Source organism: Saccopteryx leptura, chromosome 1 (assembly GCF_036850995.1).
Source record: "Saccopteryx leptura isolate mSacLep1 chromosome 1, mSacLep1_pri_phased_curated, whole genome shotgun sequence".
Classification (NCBI taxonomy): Eukaryota; Metazoa; Chordata; class Mammalia; order Chiroptera; family Emballonuridae; genus Saccopteryx; species Saccopteryx leptura.
In genome coordinates this window covers 63,040,356-63,059,065 of record NC_089503.1, presented here as the reverse complement: position 1 = coordinate 63,059,065, position 18,710 = coordinate 63,040,356, and the positions used below count along the sequence as shown (strand labels likewise).

General features: G+C 38.8%; 1 protein-coding gene and 1 non-coding gene across 4 annotated transcripts in view; both read left to right on the top strand.

The window, feature by feature from the left end:
* RSF1 (remodeling and spacing factor 1) overlaps positions 1-18,710 on the top strand; it is a 174,668-nt gene that overhangs the window by 88,452 nt on the left and 67,506 nt on the right. For all 3 annotated transcript variants that reach the window (XM_066369263.1, XM_066369256.1, XM_066369274.1), the window contains exons 3-5: positions 3,365-3,457; positions 5,569-5,774; positions 12,728-12,882. In XM_066369263.1, coding sequence (XP_066225360.1) covers positions 3,365-3,457; positions 5,569-5,774; positions 12,728-12,882 — 454 coding nt within the window. The remainder of the gene's footprint in view (positions 1-3,364; positions 3,458-5,568; positions 5,775-12,727; positions 12,883-18,710) is intronic.
* LOC136390031 (U1 spliceosomal RNA) lies at positions 10,369-10,528 on the top strand. The gene has a single exon (XR_010748559.1). It is a non-coding gene; the product is annotated as a U1 spliceosomal RNA (small nuclear RNA).

Here is an 18,710-nt window from a genome sequence, read left to right as displayed (position 1 = left end):
AGCGCCCAGGGCCAACTCGCTCTAATCAAGCCATGGCTGCAGGAGAGGAGGAGAAGAGAGAGAGAGAAGTGAGCAGTGGAGAAGTGGAGAAGTAGATGGATACTTCTCCTGTGTGCCCTGACCGGGTATCGAACCCAGGACATCCACATGCTGGGCCAACGCTCCACCACTTAGCCAGCTGGCCAGCGCCCTATTTCATTTTTTTGGATAAAGCACATACTGTCCTGAGGACAGCAGTGCAGCGATCTAACGCTTGTGAGAATTGACTGGGTTAATATTTTAAAGCACATAGTAAACCTGCAATAAATGCTAACTGTTATTATTCTAGTAAGAATTTTAATATACTTTGAGGTGTGTTTTCTTGACTATAGAAATTATTAGTGGTTAAGCTTTAAAGACTTATTTTTTTCTTCCTTTTCCAAGTGAGAGGAGGGGGATAGAAGGACAGATTCCTGCATGTGTCCTGACCAGGATCCACCTGGCAACCCCCATCAGGGGGCTGATGCTCCTACCCATCTTGGGCCATGCTTGCAAACGAGCTATTTTTAGCATCTGAAGCAGAGGCTCCACAGAACCATCCTCAGCGCTGGGGGCGATGCACTTAAACCAAATGAGCCATGGTTGTGGAAGAGGAAGAGAGTGAGAGACCGGGGAGAGGGCAAGGGGTAGAGAAGTAGATGGTTGCTTCTCCTGTGTGCCCTGACTGGGAATCGAACCCAGTACATCCACACACTGAGCCACACTTAACTACTTAGCCAACTGGCCAGGGTCAAAAGACTTTAAAAATAAGATAAAAATTATTTTTGCTGTGTCTTTTGTTTATTCATCATATATTTGTTTCATGCTTTCGTATGTCTCATGCATTGTTACAGATTAGGGATATGAAGATGAGAGGACTTGTCAGTTCTCAGACATAAAATTCTTCTTGATTCAGGTTTGAAAAGATCCAGTGGAAAGATCTAAGAACCAGAAGTTTCAGCTCAGTAACTTTGAGCAAGATGCTTCTTATATATGCCTCAATCTCATTTGGTACAAAGAAGATCTCTTTTTAACTTTATTCTCTCAGGTATTCTACTATCTAAGTAAAAATTACTTTTATTCTTCCGTTTGTTTAAGCCAAGGAATCTAGATGTCACCTTTGGGTTTTCTTTCCAGTCACCCTTCATCCACATCTGTTGTATCAAAAGTCCTGATGGTTCTGTCTCCAAAATACAGCTGTCTACATCTTTCTGTTCTCACTGCTGCCTCCATAGTTTGTATCATCATTATCTCTTAAAATTGGTTTCTTAGTTTCCATTCTTTCCCCTCTGCTGTCCATTTTTTCACACAGCAGCCATTTTTGAAACAAATTTTGAAACAAAATCTTAATTTCTTACCCTGGCCTGTATAATTTGGCCCTTGGTTACCTCTTTAACTGTATCTTCTGCTCCTTTCCCCCTTATTCTACTTCATTTACACTGACTGATCTTTTCTTTTTTTTCAGATATGCCAAACTTTAAGGCCTCTCTGCAGGCTTCTTTCTTCTGGCTGTAACATCACTATTCCAGATCTGCTGTGGCTCATTTCTCTGTTATGTCTCAACTTTTTGTGTCAGATTCCAACTTTTTATGAGGTTTTTCCCTCAGCACCTAATGCAAAGTAGCATTCAAACTATCACATTATTTTATTTTCAATATAGCATTTGTCTTTAATTGAATTTTTAAAAATTTCACCTGTTCAGCAACCTTCCAGAATGTTGCCTCCATGATGGCAGTTTGTCTTTTCTAGCTCCTTGACTAGTTCCTGTCATAGAGTAGGTACTCAGTAAATATTTGTGGACTTACTGGATAAATGAATCTCTCTCGATTTCACGTTTCACAGGTGTGAAATAAAAATTTCAATCTGAATGATATCCAAGGATTCCCCATGTCAAAGATAAAGCCAGCTACTAAAGGCAATAAAGACAGGTTTTATTGAAGTTGCTAGGTACTTTATATTACTTTCCATTACTGTTTCATAACCTTTAAGATCAGTGTTATTCTTCGTGTGTGTGTGTGTGTGTGTGTGTCAGAGACAGAGAGAGAGAGGGACAGGCAGGAAGGAAGAAAGATGAGAAGCATCAGTTCTTTGTTGTGGCACCTTAGTTGTTCATTGATTGCTTTCTCATATGTGCCTTGACTGGTGAGGGGGGGGCTACAGCAGAGCGAGTGACCCCTTGCTAAAGCTGGTGACCTTGGGCTCAAGCTAGTGAGCCTTGCTCAAACCAGATGAGCCCGCACTCAAGCTGGCGACCTTGGGGTTTACAAACCTGGGTCCTCCGCGTCCCAGTCCAACGCTCTATCCACTGTGCCACCGCCTGGTCAGGCGAGATCAGTGTTATTCTTGCTCCCCTTTTATTGCTGAAGAAACTGGCTCACAGAGGTCATGGAACCTCTGACATTTCTCTCTGTTACTGAGAAGAATAGTTATTCAAATCTTCTTTCCTCAGCTTGTTAGGTGGCTCTGGTTTGCCTGGAATGCTTGACTATGGAGAGAAGTCTACAAATTTTTGTTTATGCCATATCATAGAAGGTCTCAAATGCCCAGTAGTGGAATCTTTACCCTTAAATAAAACATTGAGTTGGAGGGTAGCTTGATTTAAAATATGCCTGCAGTTTGGCATGTTTTTTGAACCTACTTCGGTTCTAGGCATAGAGATCAATAAACTATTGTGCTTGCCCTCCAGGAACTTCCAGGCCATATGGAGAGATGGAATCAGACAATTACTTGCATTTGGAAAAATGTGCCACAAAGGTGTATATCAGGGGTCCCCAAACTTTTTACACAGGGGGCCAGTTCACTGTCCCTCAGACCGTTGGAGGGCTGGACTATAAAAAAAACTATGAACAAATTCCTATGCACACTGCTCATATCTTATTTTAAAGTAAAAAAACAAAACGGGAACAAATACAATATTTAAAATAAAGAACAAGTAAATTTAAATCAACAAACTGACCAATATTTCAATGGGAACTATGCTCCTCTCACTGACCACCAATGAAAGAGGTGCCCTTCCAGAAGTGCGGCGGGGGCCGGATAAATGGCCTCAGGGGGCCGCATGTGGCCCGCGGGCCGTAGTTTGGGGACCTCTGGTATATATAAAACTTCTGAGAGCAGAGGAGAGAGCTGCAGAGATCTGTACTTAACCTTAAATTTAGTCAGCAGTCAATAATAAACATTTCTGGTGTATTTAAGTAGTATGCATTATAGGGTAGAATTGGATTAGATTGTTACAAATTTTTTCTTTTATAAATACATATTATCAAGAACAGTTAAAATAATTATGCAACAAAACATCTATATAAATAAAACTTTTATGTATTAAGATATTAACTTTGTCTGACAGATATGCCAAGAGTTTAATAGCACTTGGGCGTGGGAGATGGAGAAGAAAGGCTATCGTGAAATGAGTGTTGAATGCAAACTAGCACTTCTAAAGGTAATAAGTTTACTATGTGTTACAATTATTTTAATTTAAAAATTCCGTTTGACTCCTGGTTGAATTGGAAAAATAACTGGAAAGGAGACATTTCTATTGTTAATTGTAAGAGGACAATAGATTTTTCTCCTCTTATTATTTTTTGGTGTTACTACAGTCTATTCTTTAAATTACTGTTTTTGGTTATGTTTCAATGCACAAGTAATATCTGGGTTTAATGATCTGTGCTTTAGGAGTATAGTAGAATGGACAAGCAGTTGCCCTAGAATTTTATTCATTATTTTCAGCCTTCACAATCATTGCTAACACATACTGTAAACTGTGGTTAATCTTTTACTGATTTACTAAATTAGTAATTTAATAGTTTTTCCGATTACTAGGGGTATGCCACATAACCAAATCAACTAGATTAAAATAGGTCTCCTCAGAGTAGATTTATTTTCAAGTTTGAGTTTCCCTTTCTCTTCTGAACCCATTTCAGAGTATTGGCCCTAATTATTAGTAGGATGCTAGCATAATGAAGGGATAAAGTATAAGGTCTACTGAAAAGTTCTGTCCGTTTCTATCACAACAAGTTTCGACACGTAAGCACATGTTTATTTGGCGCATGTGTGCCTCTATTTTTATCACTTAATGTATACATACTGACATAGCAAATTACCTAAAACAAAGTTGATTCACATTAGTTTTATGTGTGAAGCAATAGTGTACCCACGGCTACTGATAAAGTTCATTTACGCCACTATAATTTTTATGAATTTCAACAAAGAAGAAATGCTACAGAAGCTTGTCTGTCGCACCCACCATATTCCCCGAACTTAGCACCCTCTGACTATCACTTGTTTTTGTCCTTACAAAATTTTTTTTTTTAAGTTTTAAATTTTTTCTTTTTTACAGGGACAGAGAGAGAGTCAGATAGAGGGATAGATAGGGACAGACAGACAGGAACGGAGAGAGATGAGAAGCATCAATCATCAGTTTTTCGTTGCAACACCGTAGTTGTTCATTGATTGCTTTCTCATATGTGCTATGACCGCGGGCCTTCAGCAGATTGAGTAACCCCCCCGCTCGAGCCAGTGACCTTGGGTCCAAGCTGGTGAGTTTTTTTGCTCAAGCCAGATGAGCCCATGCTCAAGCTGGCTATCCTGGGGTCTCGAACCTGGGTCCTTCCGCATCCTAATCCAATGCTCTATCCACTGCACCACTGCCTGGTCAGGCCTTACAAAATTTTTTGAAGGGCAAAAAATTCAAAAATAAAGAAGATATCAAGCACTGGTTCAATTTTTCACATCAAAAGATAAAACATTTTTCAAAAATGGGATATACAAATTACCGTCATGCTGGCAAGAAATCATTAATAATAATGGCAATTATATTATTTAATAAAGTTTATTGACGGTAAGAAAAATTTGTATTTTGTTTTATTCCAAAAACGGACAGAACTTTCCAGTAGACCTTATATTTTCCACAGAAGAGAGACTACTGAGCAGATGAGACAGGCGGAGACAGGGAGACGGGGATAGGAACTTCATGAATTATCTGTCTGGGCAGAGAGGCTCGGGGGTAAAATCTGACTTTATACCCTAGTCATATATAAAAATTTAGTCAGCAGTCAATAATAAACATACAACAAAATGTTCCTCTTTTAGTCATGTAGATATCTTTTTATAGGAAGTTATCAATGAAGCTACCTTTCTTAAAAACTGCATATCTCTCAGGCTTTCAAAAACAGATAGCCATAAATAGAATAATGTTCATTTAAAAGCTTTGAGGGAAAAGGAATCATTGAAAATTTATACCATAAGACAGTTTGCATGACTTAAGGCAAACAGATTCAGTACTTTTGAAATGTAACTTGTTTTTTTGTGTCATTGGTTGTTTAAACCTATAAATTTATGTTAATACTAAAATAAAATAAAAAGATTTATCTTTTTTTAGTTGATCTAAGCAGGTTTAAAAATGAGAGGAGAGGATGGTAAAGGATTAATAAGCTGAACATGCTCTTTCTGGTTCTGTACCTGAATCAGTTCTGTGGTTGAACTTATTACACTTACTGTAATGGAGAAACATTTATGTGGGGTATTTTAAGCTATGTTTTGACTATTTTCCAGTATCTCTGCGAGTGTCAGTTTGATGACAATCTCAAATTCAAGAATATTATCAATGAGGAGGATGCTGATACCATGCGTCTCCAGCCAATTGGTCGAGACAAAGATGGCCTCATGTACTGGTACCAGTTGGATCAAGATCACAATGTCAGAATGTACATAGAAGAGCAAGATGATCAAGATGGCTCATCATGGAAATGCATTGTCAGGTATTTTTTAATGGAATCTTTAACATTTAATTGTATTTTCCTTACTTGATATCTTCTCCACTCAAATATAATTTTTGAAGATGGTGTGATTCTTTCTTTGTGTGGTTGGAGAATTTCCAGGACATAGCCTAGTATCTAGTATAGTACCCATAGTAGGCACTTAATTCATTATTTGTCAAAAAGTAAATATATTTAACAGTGTGGTCCATATCAGGACATATACCTTGTACTTCAGGAAGCCATAATAATACATTGTTAATATGCACCCCCAAAAACCATTTTTAAACAAAAATACAAGAAAAGTATTTGGTTCTTAATTATGTATAGTTTTCTATTAGGATTATCTAATATTTATTCCGATCTATCTATCTATATATCTATCATCTATCTATCTATCTATCATCTATCTATCTATCTATCTATCTATCTATCTATCTATCTATCTATCTATCTATCTATCTAGTGAGAGGAGAGGTGATAGGGAGACAGACTCCCACATTTGGCCTGACCAGGATCTACCTGGCAACCCCTGTCAGGAGTTAATGCTAGAATCACCTGAGCTATCCTCAGCACCAGGGGCTATGCTCAAATTGAGCCACTGGCTGTGGGAGGGAAAGAAGGAGAGAAGCAGATGGTTGTTTCTCCTATGTGCCCTTACTGGGAATAGAACCCAGGATGTCCATACACCAGGCCAATGCTCTATCTACTGAGTCACCGGCCAGGGCTCCTAGTTACCTTTCTTCGAGAAATGGAAACATGTTTACAAACAGCCTTGTATGATAATGTCCATAAGCTTCTTTATTTATAATAGCTTTTATACATGGATTACTAATAAGCAATAAATAGAAAAGACCTATGATGCCAGCAACTGTATGTATTTGTCTCAAAGCTGTTAAGAGTCATAAAAAAAAGCCAAAAAGTACATTTTGTTTTATTCCACTTATTATAAGTTCTGGAATTAACTAAATTGACCTGTGGACATCAAAACTCTGATTTCTTCTACCTTTTGGTAGAGGAGAGGGATTGAGTAGGACAGGGCAGGAGGGAATTTTCTCTGGTGATAGTGATAGTCCGTATTTTTTTTCTTTATTCAGTGAGATGAGGGAAGGCAGAGAAACTGACTTTTACCTGCGCCCCTACCAGGATCCACCCGGCAAGCCCACTAGGGGGATATGCTCTGCCCATCTGGGGCGTTGCTTCATTGCTCAGCAGCCAAGCTCTTCTTAGTGCCTGAGAGGTAGGCCAACTGAGCCATCCTCAGTGTCTGGGGCCATCTCACTCCAATGGAGCAAAGGCTGCAGGAGGGTAAGGGGGGAGTGTGGAGAAATAGATGGGTACTTCTCCTGTATGCCTCGAGCAGGAATTAAACCTGGTACATTCACACACTGAGCCAATGCTCTACCACTGAGCCAACCTGCCAGGACCTATTAATACATCCTTATTTTGGATAGAGGTGTGGATGACACAGGTGTATGCGTTTGTCAAAACTGATGAAGATCTGTTCATTTCAAAGTATGTAAATTATACTTCAAAAATATTTTTAAAATTTGTTATTGACATTTTCAAAAAGCTGAATTCATATGTGCAGTTTTCATATGCTTATAAATGCTAATGTAGCACAGTGATCAAGAAGATGGTTTCTGAAGTCAGACTGTACTTCGGTTGTGTCCTTAGGCAAATACTGTACCTCTCTGTGTATCCTCACTTTCCTCATTTATAAAATGGGGGTAATAATAGTACCTTTTGAATCAGGTTACACTGGAATTATATGAACCAATTTATATAAAACTCTTGAAAACTCTTGTAGGGCCTGAAACAGTAATCACTCACTAATATTAACTTCTATTAATACTACTGCTGCTTTTGATGTTACTTATTAATGCCTTCCTTCAGTTTCTTGGCCCCCACGTTGTTATCTTCTTTTTTTTTTTTTATGTCTACTCAGTATTTTGGAACTATATGAAAAAGATGGACAATTGTTGGTGGACTCTGGAAACTTATATTACAAATATATACTAAAGAGTTGCTGTATTCACAGTATATGTGTTCTGGAGATGCAGAGACATGATGCCATTCTTTCAGGAGCTCTCCATATTGTAGAAGAAAGATATAGGGAAATGGTACATGATAATATAGTGTCATAAATGTCATTTCTGATGGTGATCATCTCAGTATGCTATGGAAGAACCAGATACTTAACCTATATTTGGAGGAAGATGATGCCTCTGCTTGGTTTTGCTTTTGTTTGTTTGTTTGTTTATGTTTTAGTTGAATGGAACTATCAGTTCAGTTGCCTCTGAAAGGTTTAATCCCTACCACTAACTTAAATTTCGAACATCCCTTAGATTTGTTAGGAACCTTGAGGAAGAATTATATTCCACTATATAATAATTAGGGTGGTATGTTCCATTTCACCAACATCTGTATTAACTCCATGTACAGACAGAAAGTATGTAGAATGTGTTAAGAATTGTTAAGTCAGGCCCTGGCTGGCTGGCTCAGCAGTAGAGTGTTGGCCCGGTATGTGGAGGTTCGGGTTTGATTCTTGGTCAGGATACACAGGAGAAGCGACCATCTGCGTTTTCACCCTTCCCCAATCCCCTTCCCTCCCTCTCTCTCTCTTTCTCTCTCTCTCTCTTCCCCTCCTTCAGCCATGTCTCAAACGGTTCGAGCATTTGGCCCTGGGCAGGTGCTGAAGATGGCTCCATGGCCTGCCTCAGGTGCTGAAATAGCCTGGTTGCCAAGCAACAGAGCATAGGACCCGGAAGGGCAGAGCATCGCCCTGTAGGGGGCTTGCTGGGTGGATCCCGGTCAGGGCACATGTGGGAGTCTGTCTCTGCCTCCCTGCCTCCCACCTGTCACTTAAAAAAAAATTAAATTAAAATCAGTCAATCTGCCCCAAACTGTTTTTCCCACCTTAACATGTTTTTCCCATCTCTATTACTAACAACCTCATCCTTTCAATTTTTGGAACCATGGTCTTAGAGGCACATCCTTGACTTTCCTTTGCTTTCACTTCATATCCACCCTGTTAGCAAATCCAGTCAGCTCTCTATGCAAAATATTTGTAGTGTTTGATCATTTCTCATCCCCTTCACAGCTACATTCCTGTCCAAGCCACCATATATTTTTAAATATATATAGTTCCGTAATTTTTACTGTATTCACAAAGTTGTGCAGCCATAACCTCTGTAATTCCAGGACGTTTTTCACACCCCACAAAGAAACCCTGTACCCCATACACTAGCAGTTGCTCACCATTCTCCCTTTTCTAGCCCATGGCAGCCATTGTCTACTTTCTGTTTCTGTAATTGGCCTATTCCAGACATTTCATATATGAATCATTCAACATGTGGTCTTTGTGTCTGGCTTTTTTCAGATAGCCTAGTGTTTTCAAGGTCCATCTATTTAATAAGAATCTGTACTTCATTCCTTTGTATGGCTAAATAATAGTCCCTTGTATGGCTATTCCACTTTTATTTCTCCATTCTATCCTTGGAAAGAGGAATTGGCATTAGCCACGGGGATCACATTCTAGGCTAAGAGAACAGAAGTACAAAGACCTGGCATTATAGGAGAGCAGGGTCTTTTGGAGGGACATAACTGATTTAATATGCCTGAGTGAAAAAATGTTTTAGAGAAAAGAACACATTGGAAGAAGGGAGAAAAAAACAACTGAATTGTTTTTAGAGTCCATCATCTACTCTTAAAGGTCCTATAGATCAGGGGTTCCCAAACTTTTTACACAGGGGGCCAGTTCACTGTCCCTCAGACCGTTGGAGGGCCGGACTATAAAAAAAACTATGAACAAATCCCTATGCACACTGCACATATCTTATTTTAAAGTAAAAAAACAAAATGGGAACAAATACAATATTTAAAATAAAGAACAAGTAAATTTAAATCAACAAACTGACCAGTATTTCAGTGGGAACTATGGGCCTGTTTTTGGCTAATGGGATGGTCAATGTGCTCCTCTCACTGACCACCAATGAAAGAGGTGCCCCTTCCGGAAGTATGGTGGGGGCTGGATAAATGGCCTCAGGGGGCCGTAGTTTGGGGACCCCTGCTATAGATAATGGTAAAATATTATTAATATAATTTGAATATACTGTATTGTATGTGTTTTTATAAAAATCCCCTCTAATTTGAAATTTAGAATTTAAAAAAAATTATTCAGGCTTGATCAGGTGGTGGCGCAGTGGACAGAGCATTGGACTGGCAGGTGGAGGACCCAGGTTCGAAACCCCAAGGTTGTCGGCTTGAGCGCGGGGTCTCTGGCTTGAGCCCAAGGTTGCTGGTCTGGAGTCCAAAGGTCCCTGGCTTGAAGCCTAAGGTCACTGGCTTGAGCAAGGGGTCACTTGCTCTGCTGTAGTCCTCTGATCAAGGCACATATGAGAAAGCAATCAATGAACAACTAAGGAGACTAAGGAGCTACAACAAAGAATTGATGCTTTTCATCTCTCTCCCATCTTGCCTGTCTGTCCCTATCTGTCCCTCTCTCTATCTGTCATAAATAAATAAATAAATAAATAAATAAATAAATAAATAAATAAATAAATAAGCAAGCAAGCAAGCAAGCAAGCAAGCAAGCATACTTCCTGGCAGGAGAGATACCATGATCATGAAGGTGGTTTTCCCAGAGTGAGACTTACCCATTGCACACCGAAAGTGCTGATATCTGTGATTTTCCAAATGTGGGTAACTCAACTGCATAATATGTGGTGGTGTGGGACTGCACTTGCACTCTCTCCTGAGAAAAACTTTAAAAATTAAATAATTATTCTGCATACTAAATATAATTGTTAGATTAAAATAGGCAAAATCCAGAAGGGTAGCTTTCTTGTTTTCATATAATAATTACATTAGGCTTTCATTTTAACACTGTGATGAGGTTATAAGCCTTTTAGAGAGTTTTTCCATAATTTTTCTGCTAAATTCCTTTGTTGCTTAGAGTATTAGAAATAAATTGACAGATTTTCTAGCAATATTGACTTTCTTCTAATGTTTGGAAGCTTTTCAAAGTAGGTATGGTGAAAAACTTCAATATATTCTTCAGTTCCCAGCATGACTTCAAAAAATAATAGGTTGAGGCCTGACCAGGTGGTGGCACAGTGGATAGAGCATTGGACTGGGATGCCTAGGACCCAGGTTCAAGACCCCGAGGTTGCCAGCTTGAGCGTGGACTTATCTGGTTTGAGCAAAGCTCATCAGCTTGGACCCAAGGTTGCTAGCTTGAGCAAGGGGTTACTCTGTCTGCTGAAGGCCCACGGTCAAGGCACATATAAGAAAGTAATCAATGAACAGTTAAGGTGTTGCAACGAAAAACTGATGATTGATGCTTCTCATCTCTCTCCGTTCCTGTCTGTCTGTCCCTATCTGTCCCTCTCTCTGACTCTGTAAATAAAATAAAATAAAATAAGTTGAGGCACTTATTACATATGGAATTCTCTATGAAGTATGAGAAGTAGTAACATTAAATGGATAGAGCCTTAGGAGCAGGTTGGTGTAATGAAGTTAAGAGATAGGAACTTTGCCAAAAATAAATTTACTTAGTATCTTTAGGTCTTAGTTTTTCTTTTTGTGAATTGGAGGCAGTACCAGATAGGATCTTTGAAGAGCATCTACTCTGACTTTCTACTCTTAGAGAATTAAAATTCTAACTCTTCATTTTATTTGGTATACTTAATGTATAAACATATTTATTCATTCCATATACAATGACCAAATGGTTGCTATTTTAATTTCTGGGACATATCCATCAGTGCAGTTTTATTACTTTTTCTTAGGAGGCCACTTTAATAATATCTAAGAGAATTTAGTCTTTTATTTTACAGACAAGGAAGGTGAGGCCCAGTAGAAGATGTATGACCTCTCTGTGGGCTCATAGCCATCTAGTTTAGGAACAGGGATTTTATTCATTTATTTAAAAAAATATTAAGAGCCTACTTCTTGAGGCATTGTCTGTTCTCACGCAGTAGAGTTCAGCTGAAATGGAGGTAGAAAGGGGTAGGAGGATAGAGGGGCATATATGGCATGACATATAAGAAATTAAGTAATTTTATTTTAATACTAATTTCATAGAATTAGAGATGCATACAGAATCCTTTGAGAACACAAATAGGAAGCTCCTAGTGTTGATTAATTAGTGGCAGAAACAAAACTCTTTTCCAACTCTTGGTCCAGGCTTTTTTTTCCCCCCACTGTTACACACTGTTTATCTGAGCAGGAAAAATATCCAACTGAGTTTTCTTGTTTGTAAGTAGCATTTAAATTGAGCATATCACACCTTTGGTTGTGGTAGTAAAGAGAATATATAGATTAGGATCTTATTTATTTAGGATTTTCTTATATTTTTAATTCAAAATGAATTTTCTTTCTGTAGTTGTAAATTACAATTGACAAAACATCAGTAACCTAAATTCTCAGGTTTTGAACTGTGTAATTACAGTTGACTTTTTGCCATCATTACTTAGAAAGACCCAGATCATAATTTTGTAACAGTATCAAATGTTATTTCTCTGTAGGTGGAAAAGAGGCTTATTTCCAATGAATTAAGAACTTGAATCATTCTGTTAAAAAGAAATGTTTCTTCAAGCAAGTTTACATTGATCTTGTATTACCTAGAGATTGTACAGTACTTCAAAAAAATTATCAAACTTTGATTTTTGTTTAAGTTCCTAACTGATTTTTTTCTGCCAGAGATTTGCAATGCCATTCTAATCAATACAAAGAATAAGTAAACTAAGATTCCTCTTGGAGAACAGTATATTTTAATGTTTTCATTTCTGATACTTAATTTTAAAATTTAAATGGTTATTTCAATTTAGCTGTACCAGTAATTTGTTTATTTTTAAGGTATTTTTCTTTTAAATTTCTAATACATATTATTCTGAAAGCTCTTTAGAATGGAAGAAAGATTTTTATGTTGTCTTATTTTTTCCCTTGTTTAGAAATCGAAATGAGTTGGCTGAGACTCTTGCACTCCTGAAAGCACAAATTGATCCAGTACTATTGAAAAACTCTAGCCAACAGGACAACTCTTCCCGGGAAAGTCCCAGCTTAGAGGATGAGGAGACTAAAAAGGAGGAAGAAACACCTAAACAAGGTTTTTTTTGTGTGTTTTGTTTTGCTTTGTTTTGTAATTTCTTCTCTCTTCTTTCACTCCTCTGCCTAACAACTGTTTAAATTGGAATTCTCTCAATTTGAAAAACTGTTAGGCTTCCTCTAAAAGGAGGTTGATCTTTCTTTTAGTGAATGGGGGAAAAAAGCAAAAAGAAAATTGAGTACTTGGCTCTTTTATATTGGACATTTAAAATTTTTAAATGAAAATGTTCAAATCATCAAAACGACATCTTTTCCAGAAAAATACAAAAAAAAAAAACCCAAAACGATATCTTTTCCTGTTTTAAGAATACAGGGGTCCTCAGGTTATGACAGTCTCAACAGCATTTCGAGTTTATGACGCTCACTCCCATAAAAACTTTAAAATTTGAGATGTGAGTGTTTTGGCTTACGCCGTTAGCGTCATACTTTTTTGTACACTCATTTTATTTTTGTCATTTCTTCTGTTACTACAATACAGTATATTTATATTCTTTTCCTTTTTCTGTGGCTTAGTTGTGTCTTTATGTTATAGATTATGATTTTACAACTCTGTTAGGATAGATAAGTGACTTAGGCTAGAGTGTGTTGTAACTCATACCAAAATTTAGGTTACGTCACTGTCATAGGAACAGAACCATGTCATAACCAGAGGACTCCCATATGGAGATAGCGAACTTGTTTTTTAATTGTGTAAAGTAATTATACATCTTAAAAATGTATTAATTTTAACCATTTTTAAGGGTATAGTTTTGACGCATTAAGTACAATTGCATTGTTTTGCAACCATCATCACCATCAGTCTCAAGTCATTTCTTTCAACTGAAACCTATTGAATACTAACTTATTTTCCTTTCTTCCCCATCCCGTATAAGCACTTATTCTACTTTCTGAAATCATACAATATTTGTCTGTTTGTTACTGGCTTATTTCACTTAGCATAATAATCTCTTCAATGTTCATCCATGTTGAAACATGTATCAGAATTCCCTTCCTCTTTAAGGCTGAATAACATTCCAGTGTGTACACACACACACTGCATTTTGTTTATTCATCTGTCAGTGGGCACTTTTTTTCTTCCACCTTTTGGCTATTTTTTGAATAATGCTGCTATGAACCTGGGTATACAAATACCTGTTGGAATCACTGCTTTCACTTCTGTGTGTTATCTAACTAGAAGTAGAATTGCTGGATCATTTGGTAGTTCTAGTTTTAATTTTTTGAGAATCCACCATACCATTTCCCTCACCTCTGCAGTTTTATATTCCTACCCATCTCTTGTTTTTTTATTATTCATAATAGCCATTCTAATGGATGTGAAGTGGTATTGGGTTTTTTCAGATGGGCTTCTTTTGTGATTTTTGTTTGTTTGTTTCATTGCACTTAGCAAACTCTTAAGTCTACAATACTTATAATTATTACGCCTGGTTTTCTGACTGTGTTTTCAAATTTGCTGCACCAAGCAAATCAAATCCTAACCTTTCTTGAAGGACAGAACCGAGTCCTTACCTTTCCAGAAGTATAAAAACCAACTGAAATTTTGTCTAACATCTTGTATTAACACTTTTTGTGGCTAACATACATTTTAATGGCAGTGGGAGGTTGTTGCTCTCTTTATCATGGTTTCTTCCTTTGCTTTTAGTTTTCTCCTACTGTTTTCAGTGAGAACTTGAAATCAGTATGCTCTTACCTTCTTTGCTCCTTTAAGAAAACTTCATAAAATGAAACACTAGCTACCAGCATTACTTGAAAACAAGTGCCCTTTAATGTTGGATATAATGTTTCTATATATTAAGCATTGCTTTCACCAAAAATCCAAATTGTTGTTCTCCTTTGGGTAGTGTTTATAAGATTTCAAATATCTTTGATAGTTTTATTTGTAAACTATATTTCTGATTTGAAAAATTCTTTTCTGTATGTTAAAATTCAATTTGTAGCCTACTTCCGTAAAGTTTAGTAATTTTAAAGTAGTCTAAATTCGCTATTGAATATCCAGATCTGTGTGTGTATGTGTGTGCTTGCGCGCGCATGCGTGAAAGAGAGAGTCAGAGAGAGAGAGTCAGAGAGGAACAGATAGGGACAGACAGGCAGAAAAGGAGAGAGATGAGAAGCATCAATTCTTCATTGCAACATTTTAGTTGTTCATTGATTGCTATCTCATATGTGCCTTGACTGGGGGGCTACAGCCAACCGAGTGACCCCTTGCTCAAGCTAGTGACCTTGGGCTTAAGCCAGCAACTTTGGGCTCAAGCTGGTGAGCCTTGCTCAAACCAGATGAGCCCGTGCTCAAGCCAGTGACCTCGGAGTATCAAACCTGGGTCCTCTGCATCCCAGTCCAGTGCTCTACCACTGTACCAGCACTTGGTCAGGCTGAATTTCCAGACTTTTTAAGTAGCACTTTCTAAGAATTAGTTCTCAGTTCAGACTTAATATTTGTTCATTTGGTCATTCAGTTTGGTTACTTATTTATTTATTCTCATACACAATTAAAATTAAGACCAAAGAGAAGAGAAATGGAAAAAGAGGACAAGATAATAGAAATTTAAGAGGCAGTTATTCCTATTAGATGAACTTAAATTTCATGCTGATCCTGAAGGAAGACTCACTGTGTAATTCAAATTAGAAAGAAAAGCAAATAAAAAATTTTCTCTGTAAAGCTCTTCCTAGTATTTTAGTATAAAAATTCACTGTAGAGTATTATAGTAGACGAAGGGGGATTTCAACAATACAAGCAGCTAATGTTTATTGGGCAAGTACTGTTTCTTTGAAGCCAACCAATGTTGCATGTGCATTTTCACTTAATCCTTGTAGCAGCTCTTGGAGGCAACTACTATTACTATTTCAATTTTACATATGAAGAAATTGGGAAGTTTATAAGCTTACCTAGTCTTATTGATAATAAAGTGTGAGAGCCTAGATTTGAATCTTGATCCTTGTAAAGGCTGTGCTCTTTATCTTGAGTGATCTAGAACTGTACTTCTCTAATATTAACCCTTTGAGTAGTACAAACATTCATATACATTCTTGTGCCTCCTGACCATCCAGAGTACAACCGTATAACAAAAATTTTTATTTTAAAAATGTGTAAAGCAGCATTAAAAAAAAGGCAAATGGGCCCTGGTCGGTTGGCTTAGCGGTAGAGCGTCGGCCTGGCGTGCGGGGGACCTGGGTTCGATTCCCGGCCAGGGCACATAGGAGAAGTGCCCATTTGCTTCTCCACCCCCCCCTCCTTCCTCTCTGTCTCTCTCTTCCCCTCCTGCAGCCAAGGCTCCATTGGAGCAAAGATGGCCTGGGCGCTGGGGATGGCTCCTTGGCCTCTGCCCCAGGCGACAGAGCGACGCCCCGGAGGGGCAGAGCATCGCCCCCTGGTGGGCAGAGCTTCGTCCCTGGTGGGTGTGCCAGGTGGATCCCTGTCGGGCGCATGCAGGAGTCTGTCTGACTGTCTCTCCCCGTTTCCAGCTTCAGAAAAATACAAAAAAAAAAAAAAAAAAAAGGCAAATGTAGCCTGACCTGTGGTGGCGCAGTGGATAAAGTGTTGACCTGGAATACTGAGGTCTCTGGTTCAACACCCTGGGCTTACCCAATCAGGGCACATGTGGGAGTTGATGCTTCCTGTTCCTCTGCCCTCTTCTCTCTCCTCTGTCTTTCCTCTTTAAAATGAATAAATAAAATGTTTTTTAAAAAGGCAAATATATATGTTTTTCTTGATTCCATAAATTGGTTATCAAAGAAACATGATTTTAAGTTAATAAAACTGAAACTGGAGCTAATTTTAGTTTTTGAAAAAAAAGAAACCTCACTCCTTTGGGTCAGCAAGCATGAAAAAGACTCTCTAGCCCTGGCTGGTTGGCTCAGCGGTAGAGCGTCGGCCTAGCGTGCGGAGGACCTGGGTTCGATTCCCAGCCAGGGCACACAGGAGAAGCGCCCATTTGCTTCTCCACCCCTCCGCCGCGCTTTCCTCTCTGTCTCTCTCTTCCCCTCCCGCAGCCAAGGCTCCATTGGAGCAAAGATGGCCGGGGCGCTGGGGATGGCTCTGTGGCCTCTGCCTCAGGCGCTAGAGTGGCTCTGGTCGCAACATGGCGACGCCCAGGATGGGCAGAGCATCGCCCCCTGATGGGCAGAGCATCGCCCCATGGTGGGCGTGCCGGGTGGATCCCGGTCGGGCGCATGCGGGAGTCTGTCTGACTGTCTCTCCCTGTTTCCAGCTTCAGAAAAATGAAACAAAACAAAACAAACAAAAAAAACAACTCTCTACTCAGAGAGTTAATATGCACTTTGTTATGTGTAGGGCTGATTTGCCATTTTAACAAGGACCTAGATCAGGGGTCCCCAAACTACGGCCCGCGGGCCACATGCGGCCCCCTGAGGCCATTTATCCGGCCCCCGCCGCACTTCTGGAAGGGTACCTCTTTCATTGGTGGTCAGTGAGAGGAGCATAGTTCCCATTGAAATATTGGTCAGTTTGTTGATTTAAATTTAACTTGTTCTTTATTTTAAATATTGTATTTGTTCCCGTTTTGTTTTTTTACTTTAAAATAAGATATGTGCAGTGTGCATAGGAATTTGTTCATAGTTTTTTTTATAGTCCGGCCCTCCAATGGTCTGAGGGACAGTGAACTGGCCCCCTGTGTAAAAAGTTTGGGGACCCCTGACCTAGATGATGATGCTGCTTGTCAGAGGAGCATACTTTGGGTAGCAAGGTTTTTAAGAGGCCGTCTTCTCCTAAGCTTGGAAACAAATATAGCAAAGGCTTTCATACAGCATTTCCTGAAAGTATTCATCAATAAATGCTGATGTTACAATAAACACAAATAAGAGAAAGTCTGTGAAGGTAGACATCTCTTGAAAAAGTAGAGGAGGAGCCTGACCAGGCGGTGGCGCAGTGGATAGAGCGTTGGACTGGGATGCAGAGCACCCAGGTTCAAGACCCCGAGGTCGCCAGCTTGAGCTCATCTGGTTTGAGCAAAAGCCCACCAACTTGAACCCAAGGTCGCTGGCTTCAGCAAGGGGTTACTCAGTCTGCTGAAGGCCCACAGTCAAGGCACATATGAGAAAGCAATCAATGAACAACTAAGGTGTTGCAACGCACAATGAAAAACTAATGATTGATGCTTCTCATCTCTCTCCGTTCCTGTCTGTCTGTCTGTCCCTGTCTATCCCTCTCTCTGACTCACTCTCTGTCTCTGTAAAAAATAAATTAATTAATTAATTAAAAAAAAAAAGTAGAGGAGGAGGAGCAAGACATTTAATCATCTTTATTTTACTCTTTTCCTTTAAATAGTGTTTCTTTTGTTTCTCTTAACTCTAAAAGCAAAATATTTCTTATTCATTCATTCATTCAACAAATACTTATTATGCACCTACTATGAGCCAGATACAATTTTAGGCATGTGAGTTCCGTAAACAGGGCAGATTAAAATCCTTGCTTTTCTGAAACCTACAGCATTGTGTTTAAAAAAGCTATACACGTTAAAAATGGTATACACATTACCATTTACCATGTGCCAAGAACTGTTCTCAGTGCTTTACATACATTGTCCCATAATCTTTGCAATCTTTTATCAGGTAATATGTTACTGTTTCCTTTTTTTTTCCGGATGAGAGAAGTGAAACGAGATGGTTAAGTAGCTTTTCCAGGGTCACAGCCTGTAAGTGGCACATGCAATATTCAAAGCTGGGCAGTCTCGCCTTTGTCTCTAGAGTCTATGCACTTTTGATGCTGTTCTTACATGTTATTTGGAGGAATAGACATTTTTATTTAGCCTCCAAAGCTCTATCCTTTACTGCATACTCTCAGGTATAGTTATTGTGTTGTGTTTCATAACAAGACCA